General features: G+C 47.6%; 1 protein-coding gene across 4 annotated transcripts in view; it reads left to right on the forward strand.

The window, feature by feature from the left end:
* Positions 1-16,407, forward strand: part of DPP6 (dipeptidyl peptidase like 6) — a 791,001-nt gene that overhangs the window by 467,997 nt on the left and 306,597 nt on the right. For all 4 annotated transcript variants that reach the window (XM_044246903.1, XM_044246901.1, XM_044246902.1 and 1 more), the window contains exon 3: positions 6,461-6,559. In XM_044246903.1, the coding sequence (XP_044102838.1) occupies positions 6,461-6,559 (99 nt within the window). The remainder of the gene's footprint in view (positions 1-6,460; positions 6,560-16,407) is intronic.

The following is a 16,407-nucleotide window of genomic DNA, read 5'->3' on the forward strand; positions in this document are numbered from 1 at the left end:
TGAAATTTTGAAAACACCAGTTGTGTTAGTGGGCTCGGGCGGGCATGATAAAATACCCACACTGAGTGGTTAAACAACAGAAATGTATTTTCTCATCGTTCTCGAGTCTTTACGCCCAAGATCAAATGCCAGCAGGATTGGTTTCCAGCGAGACCTCTTTTTCTGGATTGCAGACGGCTTTTCCTCGCTGTATCTCGCATTGCTTTTTTTCTGCATGCACAGAGAGAGAGTGTCTCTTCCTCTCACCTTACAAGGACACCGGTTCTGTTGCGATAGAGCCCCACCTTTATGATCCCATCTAACTTTAATTACCTCCTTTAGGGCCCTGTCTACAAGTATAGTTGCATTGAGGGTTGGGGCTTCCCCATATGAAAGGGAGAAGTGTGCAGTTCAGTCCACAACACCTGTCCTCAAGGTCACCGTTGGGGGGCGCTGTTCTGCCTACACAGTCTGACCCTCGGTCCTTAAAGGTTCACATGCATCCCACATACACCGTACAGTGTCTCCGTCCTGGTCCCCACAAGTCCTAAGCTATTGCAGCATTAACTCAGCATCCAAAATTTCATCAGCTCAGAAGTCCCAAATACCATCATCGACGCCACCAGAACGACTTGTGGTAAGACTCTGGGGGTGCTCCGTTTCATGACCTGTAAGCACGTTACCCAGCTTAAATTCCATTGTTCCTGAGTTGTTGGCCGTGAAGCAGGACTGACTATTCTTTCCTTATGACAAATAAGACTCTACAGAGGATATACGAGTCTCGTGTACAACAGAGAACGCTGATTGTACGTCTTTAAAAAACAACAGCAGCAGCTCTAACTGGGAAGTATTGATTCCAGCATCCACACAGAGGACTCAGGCCACTAACGTGCTCCGAGGGAAGGGAAACGCTTCCTGTGTTTTCACAGTTTTTTCCCTGGACTCAATGGCTGTCCGTGTTAGGTTCACCCGTAGTGGTTCAAACCGCTGTGATCTGAGGTTAAGCAAAAGCTGTATCACTGGAAGTCATGAATTAACGGTTCAGATTTTTGCAAAATGGACAGTTTCTGTGCTCCTGGGTGGCACAGTCTGTTGAGCGTCCGACTCTTGATTTCAGTCCAGGTCATGATCTCAGGGTTGTGAGATCAAGGCCACGTCAGGCTCCGTGCTCAGCGTGGAGTCTGCGTGAGTTTCTGTCTCCTTCCTCTGCCCTTCCTTCTCATGCTCGCTCTCTCTTCAATCAACCAATCTTTTAAAAAAACAGACAGTTTCTTTGATTTCCATACGTTCCTTTGTTTGCACGGAAGCGAACAAGTATTGCCCGCGTCTATGGAAACAACATACAAAGATGTTCCCCGTGACTTACTCTAAACACCAGAGTGTTTCTGCTCTGAACCTGGACTGGGATCAGCCTCGCTGTGAAACTCGATCCCACCGGCACACCACGTGGTGTCTCCTCGGAGTTTGAAAGTCCTTCTTCTTGACCCCGGCTCCATCACGCGCGGCCGGGTGAACACCGGCTGTGTGCCCCTGCTGTGTGTGTTCCTGGTCGATCTCAGAGGATAACTTTTTCTCATTACAGAAATGTGTCCATAAAAATGTTTTTGAAACCTTTTTTTTTTTGATTTACATAATTTTTTTTTTAACCTGGAGAGCACAGTGTTCTATCGGGACCCTTGTGAGCATTACAGACAGGATATCTTCAGTATTCTGGAATTAAACTAGCATCCCACTTTGGGGAGAGGTTGCACACAAGCTGATTCTGTGGACAGTGCCAATGGCCGATTTCCCTGCGAATGGGGCTAATGCCACCTTGACGGACATCCCACCTGTCTTAGGGAAGCCCTGCACCCCCGCAGTAGCTCAGGCTTGCCTTCCTCCTCGTTCTGATAGGATCGGACGGTAGAACGGTCCGCGTCCTCCAAGATGGCCTGGCATTTCTGGAGTTGTCGCTTCTGCCCGTGGCCAGCACAGGCAGAAGTGATCTGGGTAGGTTTCGTCGTTCCTGAGTGGGGTTTGTCGGGGGCTAACCTCCACCTGCAGGGACGGAAATCCTCGGGAGGTTCTGCTTCACATTAATCCGTCCTCGGGTGGTGGGATTTATTTCTCACTGTAAAAATCACCAGGGAACATTCCAGACCGTTCCCAGTCACTGCACTCCTTAATAACGTGCCTGTGGAACAAGCACCCCGGCAGGGGCGTGAGCAGTCTGCACCGCATCCCGACCTACTCGGGGGAGCCGCCTCGCTCGGGACCCGGACGTGCCTCTGCACGCCCGTGAGCAGACCAGGGTGCCGCGGTGGCGAGCGCTCTGTGCTTATCCCGGTGTCGGGCTGAAGGGCACGCGACCTCGCGGTCGTCTCCGGATTACCTTCAGGATGGAAGGCAAACTGGGAAAACCCCTGGGCACTTCCTGTCCTTCCGCGGGCGGGTTCCCTTCCGGTTCTGGTCGACTTCGGTTCAGGGTGACTTCTGGTTTAAGATGGGCCACGGAGCCCAGAAATCTTTCCCTTCTGATTTCAAGCACGTAGAAGTGAGAGAAAATAAAGAGGAAAAGCATAGCTGCGTTCAGAACCAAGCCGGAGTCTTCTATCTGCGTGGGACAGAATGCTGTCCATGGCAGAAGGGTCAGGTTGAAGCTGACAGCAACAAGTACAGCCAGACTCCTGCCCGCCTCCAGGAGCCCAGACGAGCCAGACCCAACAGGAAGGTCTAGGATCTTGGTGTCCATGAGGGACTGGCGACTGGACAGGTGCCCCCGGCTTTAAAATTGGGTTCATGTTCAGAGGATCTTGAATCCCATCACCGTGTCTGGCAAAAGGCAGCATGAGACCCCGCTTCCAAGTGCCCAGGACGTTGCTCCCGGCCACAGCACCAGGAGTCTCTCATGACCCAGGACACGTGCAGGGAAGACACTTACAGCTAGGAGTCACAAGAACCTGCAGGAACTGTCCCCTAAAAACGAGAACACCAGCTAAATACACATACGCACTTAACTCCAAAGAAATACAAATCAGTAGGGAAAGCAGAAAATGACATTTTAGGTTTTAAAAAATTATCAATGTGATAACGGAGCTTACAGCTATAGGAGTAGATTATCCTGAAAAGGAGTTAATTAGGAGTTTTAGAAATTAAAATATAATTACTTGATAATTTTAAATTCAGTAGCAGGATGAAAGAGCTATCTAGATAATGCTAAAAAATTGATAAAGTGGAAAATCAAACTGAAGAAATTATGCAAATGCCCCCCAAAGATACAAAAATGCGGAAACCATGAGAGGACAAGCCACCCCTGTGGAGCTTGGACCCAGCAGGTCCGCTTGCTCCCTGGAAGCGGGGAGCCAAGTGCAGGACAAGCGGTACTGAAGGAGATCGTTGCTGCAAATGTTCCTGAGATGGGGACTGACAGTGTTACTGGCTGGTAAGCATAATTTTTAAAGAAAAGCCAAACGTGGGCATTGTCTTTGTTTTCTCTTTTTAAAGCAGGCTCCACACCCAGCATGGAGCCCAACTCAGAGCTGGAGCTCACGACCCTGCGTTTAAGAGCTGAGCTGAGGTGGAGAGTCGGACACTGCCCTAAGCCAGCCAGACACCCCCAAGTGGATGTTTCTTAATGAAATTCCAGAACATCCAATATAATGAGAGGCTCTCCCCCATCTCTGGACCTTTCCAAGTCACAGTTTCTCCCACCCCAAAACCAATACTCACAATTTCCTGGGAATGCTGTGTCTGCGGACGCCTTCCTATTCCTGCATTCCTTCTAGCTGGAATGTTCTTCTTGTATCTCTTGTACCTTGGCTAGCAGGACCTTTCCTCGGGGAGTTCTTTCCACGATTCCCCCACTTCTTTCTTCCCAGTCACCACCCGCCCTGCTGCTCTAGGTCCGGACGGACGCTGTTGAACACAATCATGCTTTCCATTTGGCTTCCCCGCTCCCTGAAGACCCTCAAGGGTCTTCAGCTGGATTCTCAGGGCCCAGCACGGTTTCCGGAGCACAGCGGTCACGCATGCTTGTCACCATCTCAAAGGATTTGTGAAACGCATCGCAGTACAAATCAGTGATTTCATTAGATAGCAGTTTAATATGGGAACAAGTCACCGAGGCCCAGAGAGGCCAACGTGAGCATCTTGAGGAGACGGCTGATTATTGACAGCAAGTGTCCTGGCTTGAAGACAGCTCTTTGCAGCTTATAGCATAATGCCTCCACCACATACTGTCCGTACTTGAAAGTCATGTGTTTTTCTAAAATAGTTTTAAAAAACAATGTAATAGTTTTTTTTAAAGACATTTTTACATTACCAGAACAGTTGTTTGTAAAGAGATTTTCAGAAAGTGAATAAATTACCTTTTTCATCTTTTACCCAAAGTTTGTTTAAATGGCAGGTTTACACTCTTTTCTCATTATATGCATGGATACCTCAAGAAGTAAGCTAGAATCTTCCTTGAATAGTGAGGTTTACTCAGATAAAATTTATGTTTTAATAGAACTATTTATTTTCTGATCTTATGCTGCGGAGTGCTCAGAAATGTTTATACTCTGTTCTTGTTTTATTTTATTTACCTTATTTTTTATTGAAATATATTTGACACATGCCATTATGTAAGTTTGAAGTGTGCAACATGCTGATTTCATATATTTATATATATCAGGATCATTGCTTTTGGGGGGTTAGCTGATGCCTTTATCGGGTCACGTAATTCTCATTTCTTTTTTTAGTGGGAATAATTAAGATCTAATCTCTTAGCGAATTTGATGTCTATAATACCGCATTGTTGTCTGTGATCGTTATATTGTGCATTCGCTCTCTAGGACTTAGTTTTCAACTAGTTGCAGATAGATTTCTTAATTACTCGATCACAGTATAACTGCACTACATCGATGTCTAGTTATCTTTCAAATGTTCATTTACTGTGTGTTTTCCACACTGACATGCATCATGTCTGAACTCCATGTGCCTTTTCCTAGGGATGGAAAGCTGCAGGTGGAAAGGTCCCTCCGGGGGAATTGGTTTGGCTGGACAGGTTTTGTGTAGCACCTGGGAGAGCTCCCCCACAGTCAGGTCTAACAAGAAGGTCACTTTGAAAGGTATCATTCTGTAATTTTCAAAAGACTTTTCCACACGTTAATCCTTTTTGATATTCAAGAAGTCAGTCAATGCACACGGTAACACGTGACCCTTCTGACAACGTCAATAGTCGATAACATCCAGAGGGGCCAAAAGAAAGAAACCGTACGGGAGATGTAATCAAATCTGCGCACGGGAATCCTACAGGGAGCTCCCCGAGTGCTTATTTCTGTTATTGTGCCATCCAGCAAACATGCTCGTTGTCTTCCCCAGCTGCCATAGATTTTGAAACAGAAAATTAAAAGAGACAAAGGGTCCTGTGGAGGGCAAGTTCTCTGACAGTCCAAGAACTGGAAGCTCCACAGGCAGACACTGAAAAGAACGGCAGGCCTAACAACCAAACATCAAAATGTAAAAACAACACGGGTCTGAAACCCCGTCACATAGGCGGCACACAGACCTACGCACCTCGATTAGCACCGAGGAGAGCCCCGCCCAGCAGCCCAGCACAGAGCTGATGAAGCGAGGACCCAAGTCTTCAAGAGAGGTGCCCTGACAGCCACTGTCTTCTGTTCTAGAAAGACGACGTGTGTCAGAAATAGTGAATAATGTTATCAGTATATAGTAAAAGTGAGAGCCGTCTGACGTACCACCCTTGCGTGTTTCCTCCGTTAGCTAAAACCCCAGAAACTTCCACCTTGGGAAATAGAACAAACATGGTCAGGTTTCTATAGGCTCCTCCCCCCCCGGAGCCATTAACTAAACATCTCCTCTTCGGATGGTTGTGAGATTGGTACCTTCGAGGCTCACCCCAGGTGCTTACTCCCAGGGGGCTGAAGGAGATGATGCAAGGCGGGAATCTGGTCGTTGGCACACAGACACTTGAGGTGTGATTCTGTTTGAACAGGAACTGATTCCCAGCCTAGAGACAGCCAGGGACAAGTGAGGCATATGGAGAATCGGTACCTACAGGACCTCACTCGCCGTTGCATCCCCAGCATCCGACGTGCTGCGCAGAGCTGGCCTTGACTAAATGCGCCATGAGTGATTGATTACATCACACCACGGGGATCCGTTCTGGACAGCCACTGTGTTTGCTTTCTTGCCCATTTCCACCTTGTTGTTCATAAATCAGTCTTGAAATGTTTACCTCTGTTCCAAAGAAATACACTCATGTATGTGTTCAAGTAGAGGGGGAGAACGGATACCATTTTACTGCGCCATGATCCCTTTACCACCGTTTTTGATATTTTAATTAAAAGCAAAAATCATGGCTTTTGTTCAGCCTTATGTTATGTAGAGGAAGAGTGTACTTCACCATGGGTACCATTTCTGAATGGCGACCCCCGTGTTTTATGGTCCTCTCTTTTACCCCAAAAGAAAAGATTTAACTATTGACCGTGTTCTTTTCTAGCGGAAGATAACAGTCTGTCTCAAAAGAAGAAGGTCACAGTGGAAGATCTCTTCAGCGATGATTTCAAAATTCACGACCCCGAGGCTAAGTGGATAAGTGGTAAGTCCGGAGGCCTGCCTGCGCACGGGAAGCCACTCTTCCGCAGTCTGGGTTTGGCCTTTTGCCTCTCATGTTCTCTCTTCGGCTGTGGAAGTAGATGCCCAGAGCTCTTGCTGCGATCATCACCTTATTATCATTCTAAGAAAATGTGGATCTGGTAAAATGGGGCTGTTCCTTCGTGAGAAATGGGCTCTCAGTGTCTCCTCCCCAAATCATTATTTCTCAGACAGAGATGTGAGCCGTTGCTAAGCAACAGGACCCGGCAGAGACACAGCCGAGCTTCCCTCCCTCTCCCGGCTCTTTCTTCCCTTTTGTACGGCCCTGGCTTTCACTCCCCGCTGCAGAGAGGGGCCGAAAGGACCTCCAAGGCTTCTTCTCAAAAGCCAGCAAATGAATGAAGCTCAAGCCTGGTGCACATTTGAGGATAAAATTATTTTCCTCTTGCCCTTTAGTCTGGATATAATCTACTTTTCTGGTTTGGGGGGATTTTTAAAACAAAAAGCGGGGTTGAAGGCCAAAGGCAGTATGTTCATGATGCATTTTTTTTGGTCTAGGACATAATCCATTTCATCCACTTGTGGTTGAACTAATTCTCGAGTGTGGTCATGGGAGAAAAGGTGTGATTGAATGCATGCCCTCCTCTGCAGGCTTTGGTGCCTCTCCGTTAGGTCGTTCGGCCAGTGCACCTCTCCTGTTATCTCCAGGAATGTGGGATGCCCTTGAAAAGGAATCCCCAGGTCATAGAACCTTTATCGTGGAATGCTGGAGGTCTAGTTCAAATCCTGACTTTCATAATAAATGAGGCCCAGAGAGGTTACATGATTTTTTTTTTTGAGGCCACACGGCTTGCTGGTGGTGCACATGTAGTTGGAAGCCTGTCTGCTGACTTCCCATGTAGTGTCTTCCCACGACTGTCTTGTTGGGTGACTGTGTTTTTGTATTTTCTTGCTTCTGAAATGCTGATATCGAAGAGATTACTGCCTATGTTCTCCTCTAGGATTCTGATGGATTCCTGTCTCACGTTGAGGTCTTTTATCCATTTTGAGTTGATCTTTGTGTGCGGTGTAAGAGAATGGTCGAGTTTCATTCTTCTACATATAGCTGTCCAGTTTTCCCAGCACCATTTATTGAAGAGACTGTCTTTTTTCCACTGTATATTTTTTCCTGTTTTGTCGAAGATTAATTGACCATAGAGTAGAGGGTCCATATCTGGGCTCTCTACTCTGTTCCACTGGTCTATGTGTCTGTTTTTATGCCAGTACCATGCTGTCTTGGTGATCACAGCTTTGTAATAAAGCTTGAAATCAGGTAACGTGATGCCGCCAGCTTTATTTTTGTTTTTCAACATTTCCTTAGCGATTTGGGGTCTCTTCTGATTCCATACAAATTTTAGGACTATTTGCTCCAGCTCTTTGAAGAATGCCGGTGGAATTTTGATTGGAATGGCATTAAAAGTATAGATTGCTCTAGGCAGTATAGACATTTTAACAATGTTTATTCTTCCAATCCAAGAGCATGGAATGGTCTTCCATCTTTTTGTGTCTTCTTCAATTTCTTTCATGAGTGTTCTGTAGTTCCTTGAGTACAGATCCTTTACCTCTTTGGTTAGGTTTATTCCCAGGTATCTTATGGTTCTTGGTGCTATAATAAATGGAATCGATTCTCTAATTTCCCTTTCTATATTTTCATTGTTAGTGTATACGAAAGCCACTGATTTCTGCACATTGACTTTGTATCCTGCCACGTTGCTGAATTGCTGTATGAGTTCTAGTAGTTTGGGGGTGGAGTCTTTTGGGTTTTCCATATAAAGAATCATGTCATCTGCGAAGAGAGAGAGTTTGACTTCTTCATTACCAATTTGGATACCTTTTATTTCTCTCTGTTGTCTGATTGCTGTTGCTAGGACTTCTAATACTATGTTGAACAAGAGTGGTGAAAGTGGGCATCCTTGTCTTGTTCCTGATCTCAACGGGAAGGCTGCAAGCTTTTTCCCATTGAGGATGATATTTGCTGTGGGCCTTTCATAGATAGATTTGATGAGGTTCAGGAATGTTCCCTCTATCCCTATATTTTGAAGTGTTTTAATCAGGAACGGATGCTGGATTGCAGCTCATGCTTCACAAACTCTCAAAAACCAACTAGCAATGACGTTTTGCCATCCGTCTCCTACTAGGGCAGTGGCTTCTCTTTTGTGCTCAACTGCGGCCTCAGTTTTCATTTCTGGTTCTTAGATTCACTTATTTAAAAATGAGAGAAGATGGATCTCCGAGGGAATGTACTTTATACAAAGGAATTAGGGAGAAAAAGGATCCGTGTACTGGGGACAGCTGTTGGGGGGTGGGTGGTGCACAGAAATCCAGGACACGGAGAGAGCCAAGGTCTTTTGTTTGATGGATGAAGTGATGTTACCTTTCGTGTTGAGGGAGACTTAACACCTGCTCTCAGTTTGTGTTAACCCATTGCATAGGCAGGAGGAAAGTACCAGGAGCATACTCTGGGCTCAATCTTGGGAAGGAAAGGTGATTAGCCTCTTCTTAAAGATTGCAAAGTCATATTCTAGAAACAGAGCTAACCATGAGTGACCAGACATTTTGAAGATGCTGTATAAAGCCCAGTCTTTAAGAAGTGCTGGGTGGGGGTGCCTGGGTGGCTCAGTGGGTTAAGCCGCTGCCTTCGGCTCAGGTCATGATCTCGGAGTCCTGGGATCGAGTCCCACATCGGGCTCTCTGCTCAGCAGGGAGCCTGCTTCCCTCTCTCTCTCTCTGCCTGCCTCTCCATCTACTTGTGATTTCTCTCTGTCAAATAAAAAAAAAAAAAAAAAAAAAAAGAAGTGCTGGGTGTACTAAGTAGAGAAAGCAGAGAATAGACCCTTGGGGAATGTAAGGCTAGAATGTTAGTCTGTCTAAACCTTCGTGAAGAAAAGAAAGCAGAGAGAAAAAGAGAGGAGAGAAGGAAGGGGGAGGGGAGGAAACCTGGTCGAGTGGCAGAATCTAGGGATAAAGCAAATTGGAGACAAGGAACACTGAGCCATAGCTATGGGGGTCAGAGCCAGTCCAAGGAAGCCCTGAAAAGACTCCATGAAGTGCTAAAATAACATTTCTATGTCTGTTAGACTGTCCATAGTGGCAGACTGGGTCTAAGTCAGCATTCCATAAGCAAAAAATAAAATGTAAAAAATAGCAGAGATCTGGAGTCACAAAGCACTGGTAAGTTTCTGCCGGAACTGTGTTGGTCGTAAGGAGCTTGGATCTCATGATCGACTTCATGCCACAGAGGAGCGGAGCTGGCTCTCTGGCCGGGGAAACGAGCCCAAATTTCTTTATCCACAAAGCTGGGAGTTAATACGAGCAACTGAGAAATGGCCTCCTGCCCGGTAGAAAATGCCGCGCCTGCCTGTTCGGCAGGTTCATTCTACTCGGGAGGACAACCTGCAATTCTAAACGAAGTAAGGACCTTCGGGGTCGGTGCCCGGGAGCTTTCTAGAAGGACTCTCCCTTTGCAAATGTAGACATCCAGTGTTTGCTACAAAGTAACCCGGTAGTCTAGTCGAGTTTCTCGGAAGACTAGGCTCCACCCCCTGGGGAGGGACGCGGTTGTTTTTCTCCCGGCGCTCCTCGTAGCTGTCCTCTTACTGTTCTCTCCTGCCTTCTTCCTGATCAATCCCTTTCTCTCCCTCAAATGTAAAAGCTTAAAATGGGGGAAGTGGTTTTTCACTGGTTACCTGAGCGCTCGTAAGTGATTGTCCACAAATACCATAATGAGTTCATTCATTTCTTTAATGCCAGTAGTCTAAATGTGGAGATCCAGGGAGAGTTTCCACAGTCTCAGGATTATCGAATGATGGGAAGCTGGCTGTGCTTTAGAAGTTACCAGAGCGTTGCTTAGTGCTGGGCCCAGGGAGCTGTTTCTTACTGGTAGCCTTGGGAGTCACCTCCGTCATGACCATCTACCATCCCTACTATCACCATGACAGTCTCCTTTCTCCTCCTCTTCTTCCTTACTCCTCTGTCTGTTCCTACTCACTGCTTCATCATCATCGTCAATATCATGATCACCATCATGATCATTGCCACCACCATCATCATCTCCATCATCACCATCATCATCACCATCATTACCACCACCATCAACATCACATCACATCATTGTCACATCATATCACATCATCAGTACTGCCATCATCACGACCATCGTCATCATTTACCACCACCACCATCATCACCGTCATCACCACCATCATCACCGTCACCACCATCATCACCATCAATCCCCGTCATCACCGTCATCACCATTATCACCATCACCATCATGATCACCACCACCACCATCATCATCGCCATCACCACCATCATTGTAACCTGCTGGGGGTTTCCTATATCTCTAGGATAAGTCCTTTGTACTTATTAAATAATTTAATTCTCCCCACCACCATTATTCCCATTTTACAGATGAGGAAACTGAGACTTATGCTGTTCAAATAACTTGACCAATATCACAGTTAGTAAGTAGCAAAATTTGGACTTGAACCTACGTCCCTTTGGTCTTTATGAGCTGTGCTACCTTGGATAGAAGCCAGGATTCTGGTATCCAGCCAGTTTCTTTCACAACCTCACTAGCTACGTAGTGTGTTTTACCCAAAACTATAGGTTGTGAATATTTCAGAATTATTGTCATCCCTTAAATTCTCTATTTTAGCTTCCCTTATCCCCATGATGTCAAGCTAATGGAATAGCTAAGTGATAAAGAAAGTGGAGTAATTCCCCATGGAGAAAGAGACATGATTTGGTATCATTATTATTATTATTATTATTATATAATATTACTAATATAAATATTATTTTTAGTGCACATTAACCACTAAAGATACCAAGTGTATCTTCACTTTAATATCGGAGTTAATAGTCTAGAACATGATACACTGTATCAGGAGTAATCTATTGGGCTAAATTTCTCCTCACCCATTCATTCTAATCTAGAGACTTGTTCTAATCTACACTAATCTAATCTTTTCTGAAAATGATTGGTGTAGCAGCCTTCCTACTCTGCCCTCCCAGACTGGTTACAACCAGATGAGGTCTGTACCTTAGGACGATGGACACGCTGAGCACCCCCTACAGAGAAGGAGGTCCACACTCCCTCAAACTGGCCCCAGTGCCGCGTCTCCACACACTCGGTCGGTGGAAGGAATCCTTCCATCTTTCCGGTAACCACACTGCACTTCTCAGCCTCGTGGATCCCTTGAGGTGCTGTGCTGGGATTCCGTGATGTGAGGGGGTCAGGCTCTCACCCCAGTTTCACTGACACACCTCCATGTGGGCATCGCTGACCTCCAGGTAGCTGCCTCTCGCATGGTCACTTCTCCGACCTCGTCTTAATTTACCCGTCAACTGGTTACTCCCTTCACCAGGGTGAAACTTCCCCCTGACCTATAGGTCATTATACTCCCTGGGCTCTATTTCAACATCAGGCGGGAGGGGGGGGTTGTTCTTCTCAGGCTCTCCTACTACTGCTTCCTCTTCTCCTTGACCTTTCAGGGTGGTGGGTCCCAGGGCTCAGCCTCTGGTCCCTCCCACTGAATATCTACGCTTCCTCCCTCAGCGTTTCATTAAGTTTCATGATGTTAAGTATCCTCCATCTACAGACGACTCCTAAATTTGGGTTTCCACACTGCATTTTCCCAGAATTCTTAGCTGTCTCACAGACCTCACAACCTGAGCTTAAAAGCTCCAAATCTGAGCTCTTGATCAACACCCCCCCCCCAACACACACAAACCCAAAACCAAAAGAATAACACCTGCCCTCGCCACTGCTTCTCCCAGTCCCGTTCATGGACGTCCATTCTTCTGGCAGAACAGGCTAGAAAGCTTGGAGGCATCCTTTGCTCTGCTCAGTCTCTTGTCCCTTGTACCTGCTCCATCGCAGATGCCTACAGCCCCTCCCAGCATGCTCAGCGCCTGCCCACCCATCCACACTCGGCCAGACTTCCGGGTTCATGATGCCAGGCCATAGGCGGATGTGGCAGCTGTCCACTAGAAGGATCTGCACCAGAGACAGGCAGGACTGGGAGCAGGATTTTCCAGTGGCTCCTCTGATAAAGGCTCTGGTGCCAGGAGACACCTACGTGACCTGTGAGTCTCTCCAGCTTTCCCTTACTCTGAGCTGACTTGAGCTTCTTTTGATGGATTCAGGGTCCACGTTCTTTCTCTCCTGAGGTGGTTTGTACGTAGGAGGCTCCTTCTGCCCCACAGCCCCCTCCTCTCTGTGTCCCATCGCTCCCACCCCCACCTTAATTTGGCCCATCTTCAGACGCTAGAAGGTTAGTGTGTGAGTAGGAGAGGAGTGGCCCGTATAAAAAGCCGTCATGACTGATGGATGACAGGACGTGCAGCTGAGTAGAAATGGAAGGATGGGGGGAAGGGCAGCCAGGTGGGACATGGAGGCTTGAAGCCTGATTAAGTGGAATGGCCACTGCACTGACGGGGCCTTGGTTTCTATGGTTAGATGACGAGTTCAGAGTAGAAGCCGACTGGAGAAAACTAAGTGGAAATGCTCTTTACATATTGAGGACCCAGCAGGAAGCTGGGTGAGCGGTCAGAGCCGCTTGGAGAAATGTGGAAAGTGTGCATCACTGAGGAGCTGCTGAAATCTCCCAGTGGGTGGGGAGGGGAACCAAAGTCCAGAGGAGGTAGGAGGAGAGCCCAGAGGTGCAGTGTCAGGGAAGGCACAGGGGAAGTGACTTAGGAGAAGCAGCCTACCTGTCATGTGACGTCAGTAGAGAATGCATCAGTGAGAAATTGCCGAGTGGCCACGTACTCCCTCTGCCAGCAGATACCCTCTTACTCACCCTGTTTCGGACTCATGCCAGAGAAAGAGGGTGTACTACTGGCTAGAAGCAGCTTTTGCCCTTCTCTCCCTGCACAAGTAAACACCAGAAACGGTCTTCTCCAGATCCGGGGAGTCGTCCCTCCACACAAGTTGTCCGAGGCCGCACAGACTTGCCATACACAGATTTGCTTTTGCAGGTTTGCCTCTTAGGAAGGCAGTCCGGACGGAAGCTCGCAGATGGTCCGGTGAGCTCATGCCCTGTGCTGTGAGCAAAGCCAAGGCCACCTGCGCCCTTCAGGGAACCCGCTGTTCCCGGCCGCTCTCTTCGGGACACAAGCACGCCCGGGGCGGACGGGCTCCCGTGTCTGCCAGCAGCTCCAGGAGGGGCTGCTCAGCCCACTCTGTCCTCCTCCCTGGGGCCGTTCAGCTTCAGTCGGAATGTGCCAGAAGACCACCGTGGCTGGCCCCGGAGTCTCTGTTTGTTTACGCTCATTTCCATCCACCCAGCCGCGTGCGAGCAGAGAGCCCTCCGCGTCTCCGACGCCATGGTAGAGAGACTATAAAATTGAAGAAAATTGCTTCCTTTGAATGTAGGAAAATATCAGCTGGCTGGCTGATACCAGAAAAGTATATGTTTTAGAAGGTAAAATTTGAGGGAGAGCACAAGGCTCAAAGCAACTTGATTTCCATATTTGCTTTTTCCTTTTCTCCTTTGTTATTTGGAAAACACAGATGGATTTTTTTTTTTTTTTTTTTTTTTTTTTTTTTTTTTTTTTTTTGGGGAAAGCTCATGGGGTTGGATGGATAGAAGAGGAATTCAAGTATAAAATGGTTTGGGTATTTCTGCTTTGTGAAAGCCACTTTTTTTTTCAATCAAAACCAGGAAGTCATCGAATTGTGGGGAGGGAGAAAGGCCCCAAGAAGCCATCGATGTAGGCCGCCCCACCTGGCCAGGAGTAACTTCAGGGAAATGCCCAGGAAGGACAAGTCTCAGAGACCAGAGACGTTCTTCAGCGTCTAGGGGAGGTCGAGATAGCAGAGGCATCATTTGAAGTCATTGCATAAAACACTATCGAAGAACATCTTTCACTGTCTTCAAGTCCGTAAGAAATAGACGAGAGGAAATTCTAGTACGCTTTTCTGTAAGCAGCCAATTCCTTCTCTCTCTTTTGTAGTGGTTTTCAAGATTCCACTTTTCCTCAGGAGAAGAGAACCCCCGTGGTCTGGTATTACGAGGGCAGTTACGTCTCAGATCATTTAAAGGCAATAAAGCCCGTCCGTGCCGTGCCCCCCACAGGCTCTGGCTGAGGCTGTCGGACCCGCCACCTGTCTGGTTGGCTCCGTCCCCTTCTTAATGCGTCTTCCACATTTCTAGTATCGGAGCTGAAACCATTACCTGCTTAAGGTCCCTTGGGTGTTTCCTGTTGGAGTTTTCTGTGGAAAGACGGTAGCATTTAGTGGCAGTGGCCGGAGAAGAAAAGATTGCAGCAGGCTCTTCAGGCCCCTCCGTGTCGCTGGGCTCTGCAGTCCCCGCCCCTCAGTTCATGGCTGGGAGTCACATCCCTGCGGGCTCGGCTGGGCCGCAGCTGCGCCAGCAGAGAGAGGGCCCTCAGCTTGGGCACGTACACGCGTCTCCCAGGAAATTTAAGGACGCCCTTGCCTTTGTGGAACGTGGTGCCGACCCTTGCCAGAAGTGAAATCCATCTCAATTTGTATGTTTGCCTTATGAGAAGACAGGCTCCCCACCCCCATTTTGGGATCTAAGAAATAAGTATGTATTATACACATGTATGCTATATTTTGTTTTCCTGAGAAAGGGATCTCAGGCAAGAGTCACCTGTTTTTCCTCTGTACTGAGTGTGATGGACATTTTTTCTGGATGCCCAATGGTGGTTTCAGGGCTCCTAGGCTTTTAAGGACTTATCCTGAGGATACCCTCTGCCCTTTGCCCCTCTTTGCCTACACGGGGTGCAGAGAAGCAGGGTATGCCTTGAGACTCGGGCAGTGCTGGAGAGGTGTTCTTTCCAGTTTGGATCAAGTACAGGGCGACAGCACTGCCCAGGCGGGCAGCCACAGACCGGAGCCCAGAGTCTTGTTTGCTTTTACTTGAGTTCACGTTCAGGGAGCCTGGAAAGCTACCTCCGTCTCGGTTACTGCCTCTTTTGAGCCCATGGGTGCAAGTCCTCTGCAGGCTCTTTCTAGAACGTTCTTTTTAAAGCAAATCCAGAAGTTCTATTAATTAGAGACTCTGCATCCTTGAGTGCACGGCCCTCACACAGCCCCGACGTTATCATTTATTGTTTCAATTAAATTATCCCACAAAGTCCTTAACCATGTCAGCCTACCAGAGGCTAATTAATTATCATTGACATCTTCTCAAACATGGATCACCTTCTTAATTAATCCAAAATGATTCGCTCGCTCTCTTGCATAACCGAGTCTTGTCCCCGATGGCCCGTCTGTCCCGCGCTTCCGGAGCACCTAACTCTGCGCTCCGCTGTTTGTTTTCTTCTCTTGTCTTGCCCTTGACGGAAGCTTCTTAGGGCCTTCAGGGCACGCAGTGACTGTGCCGTTTCTCTCGTGGACCAGAGTGTCTGGCTTGTGATAAAGTCTCCAGAGATGTCACTCAGCCGAACCAATGACTCTCTGGTTGAGCAAACCGGCTATTTGGGGAAAAGCTCTCGGAGTAGCTGCTTTCCGGTTGACTGAAGACTCGCCAGGTTTATTCGTCATAAATCCTGGCATTTGAAGGAATTACACGTACATTTATAATGATAACGAGGTCTGACTCTGTTCTCCTGCTGTAATTGGGGAGAACCTACCAGATGCTGACAGGAGCCCCCGATTCCAGGCTTGCCCGTCCAGACATCGTGTTCGTACTCACCGTCTACTGCCTCTGTGCCAAGAGCACCAGCACGTCTCCGAGTTCTCCACACCGAGCGCTTCAGCTCATCGCTCAGAGCCACCCGCGGAGGACACGGACGGCGTCCTGTCCGCGTGGCCCAGCGATCCGCAAATCTTCA

Source organism: Neovison vison, chromosome 4 (genome assembly GCF_020171115.1).
Source record: "Neovison vison isolate M4711 chromosome 4, ASM_NN_V1, whole genome shotgun sequence".
NCBI classification, from domain to species: domain Eukaryota; kingdom Metazoa; phylum Chordata; class Mammalia; order Carnivora; family Mustelidae; genus Neogale; species Neogale vison.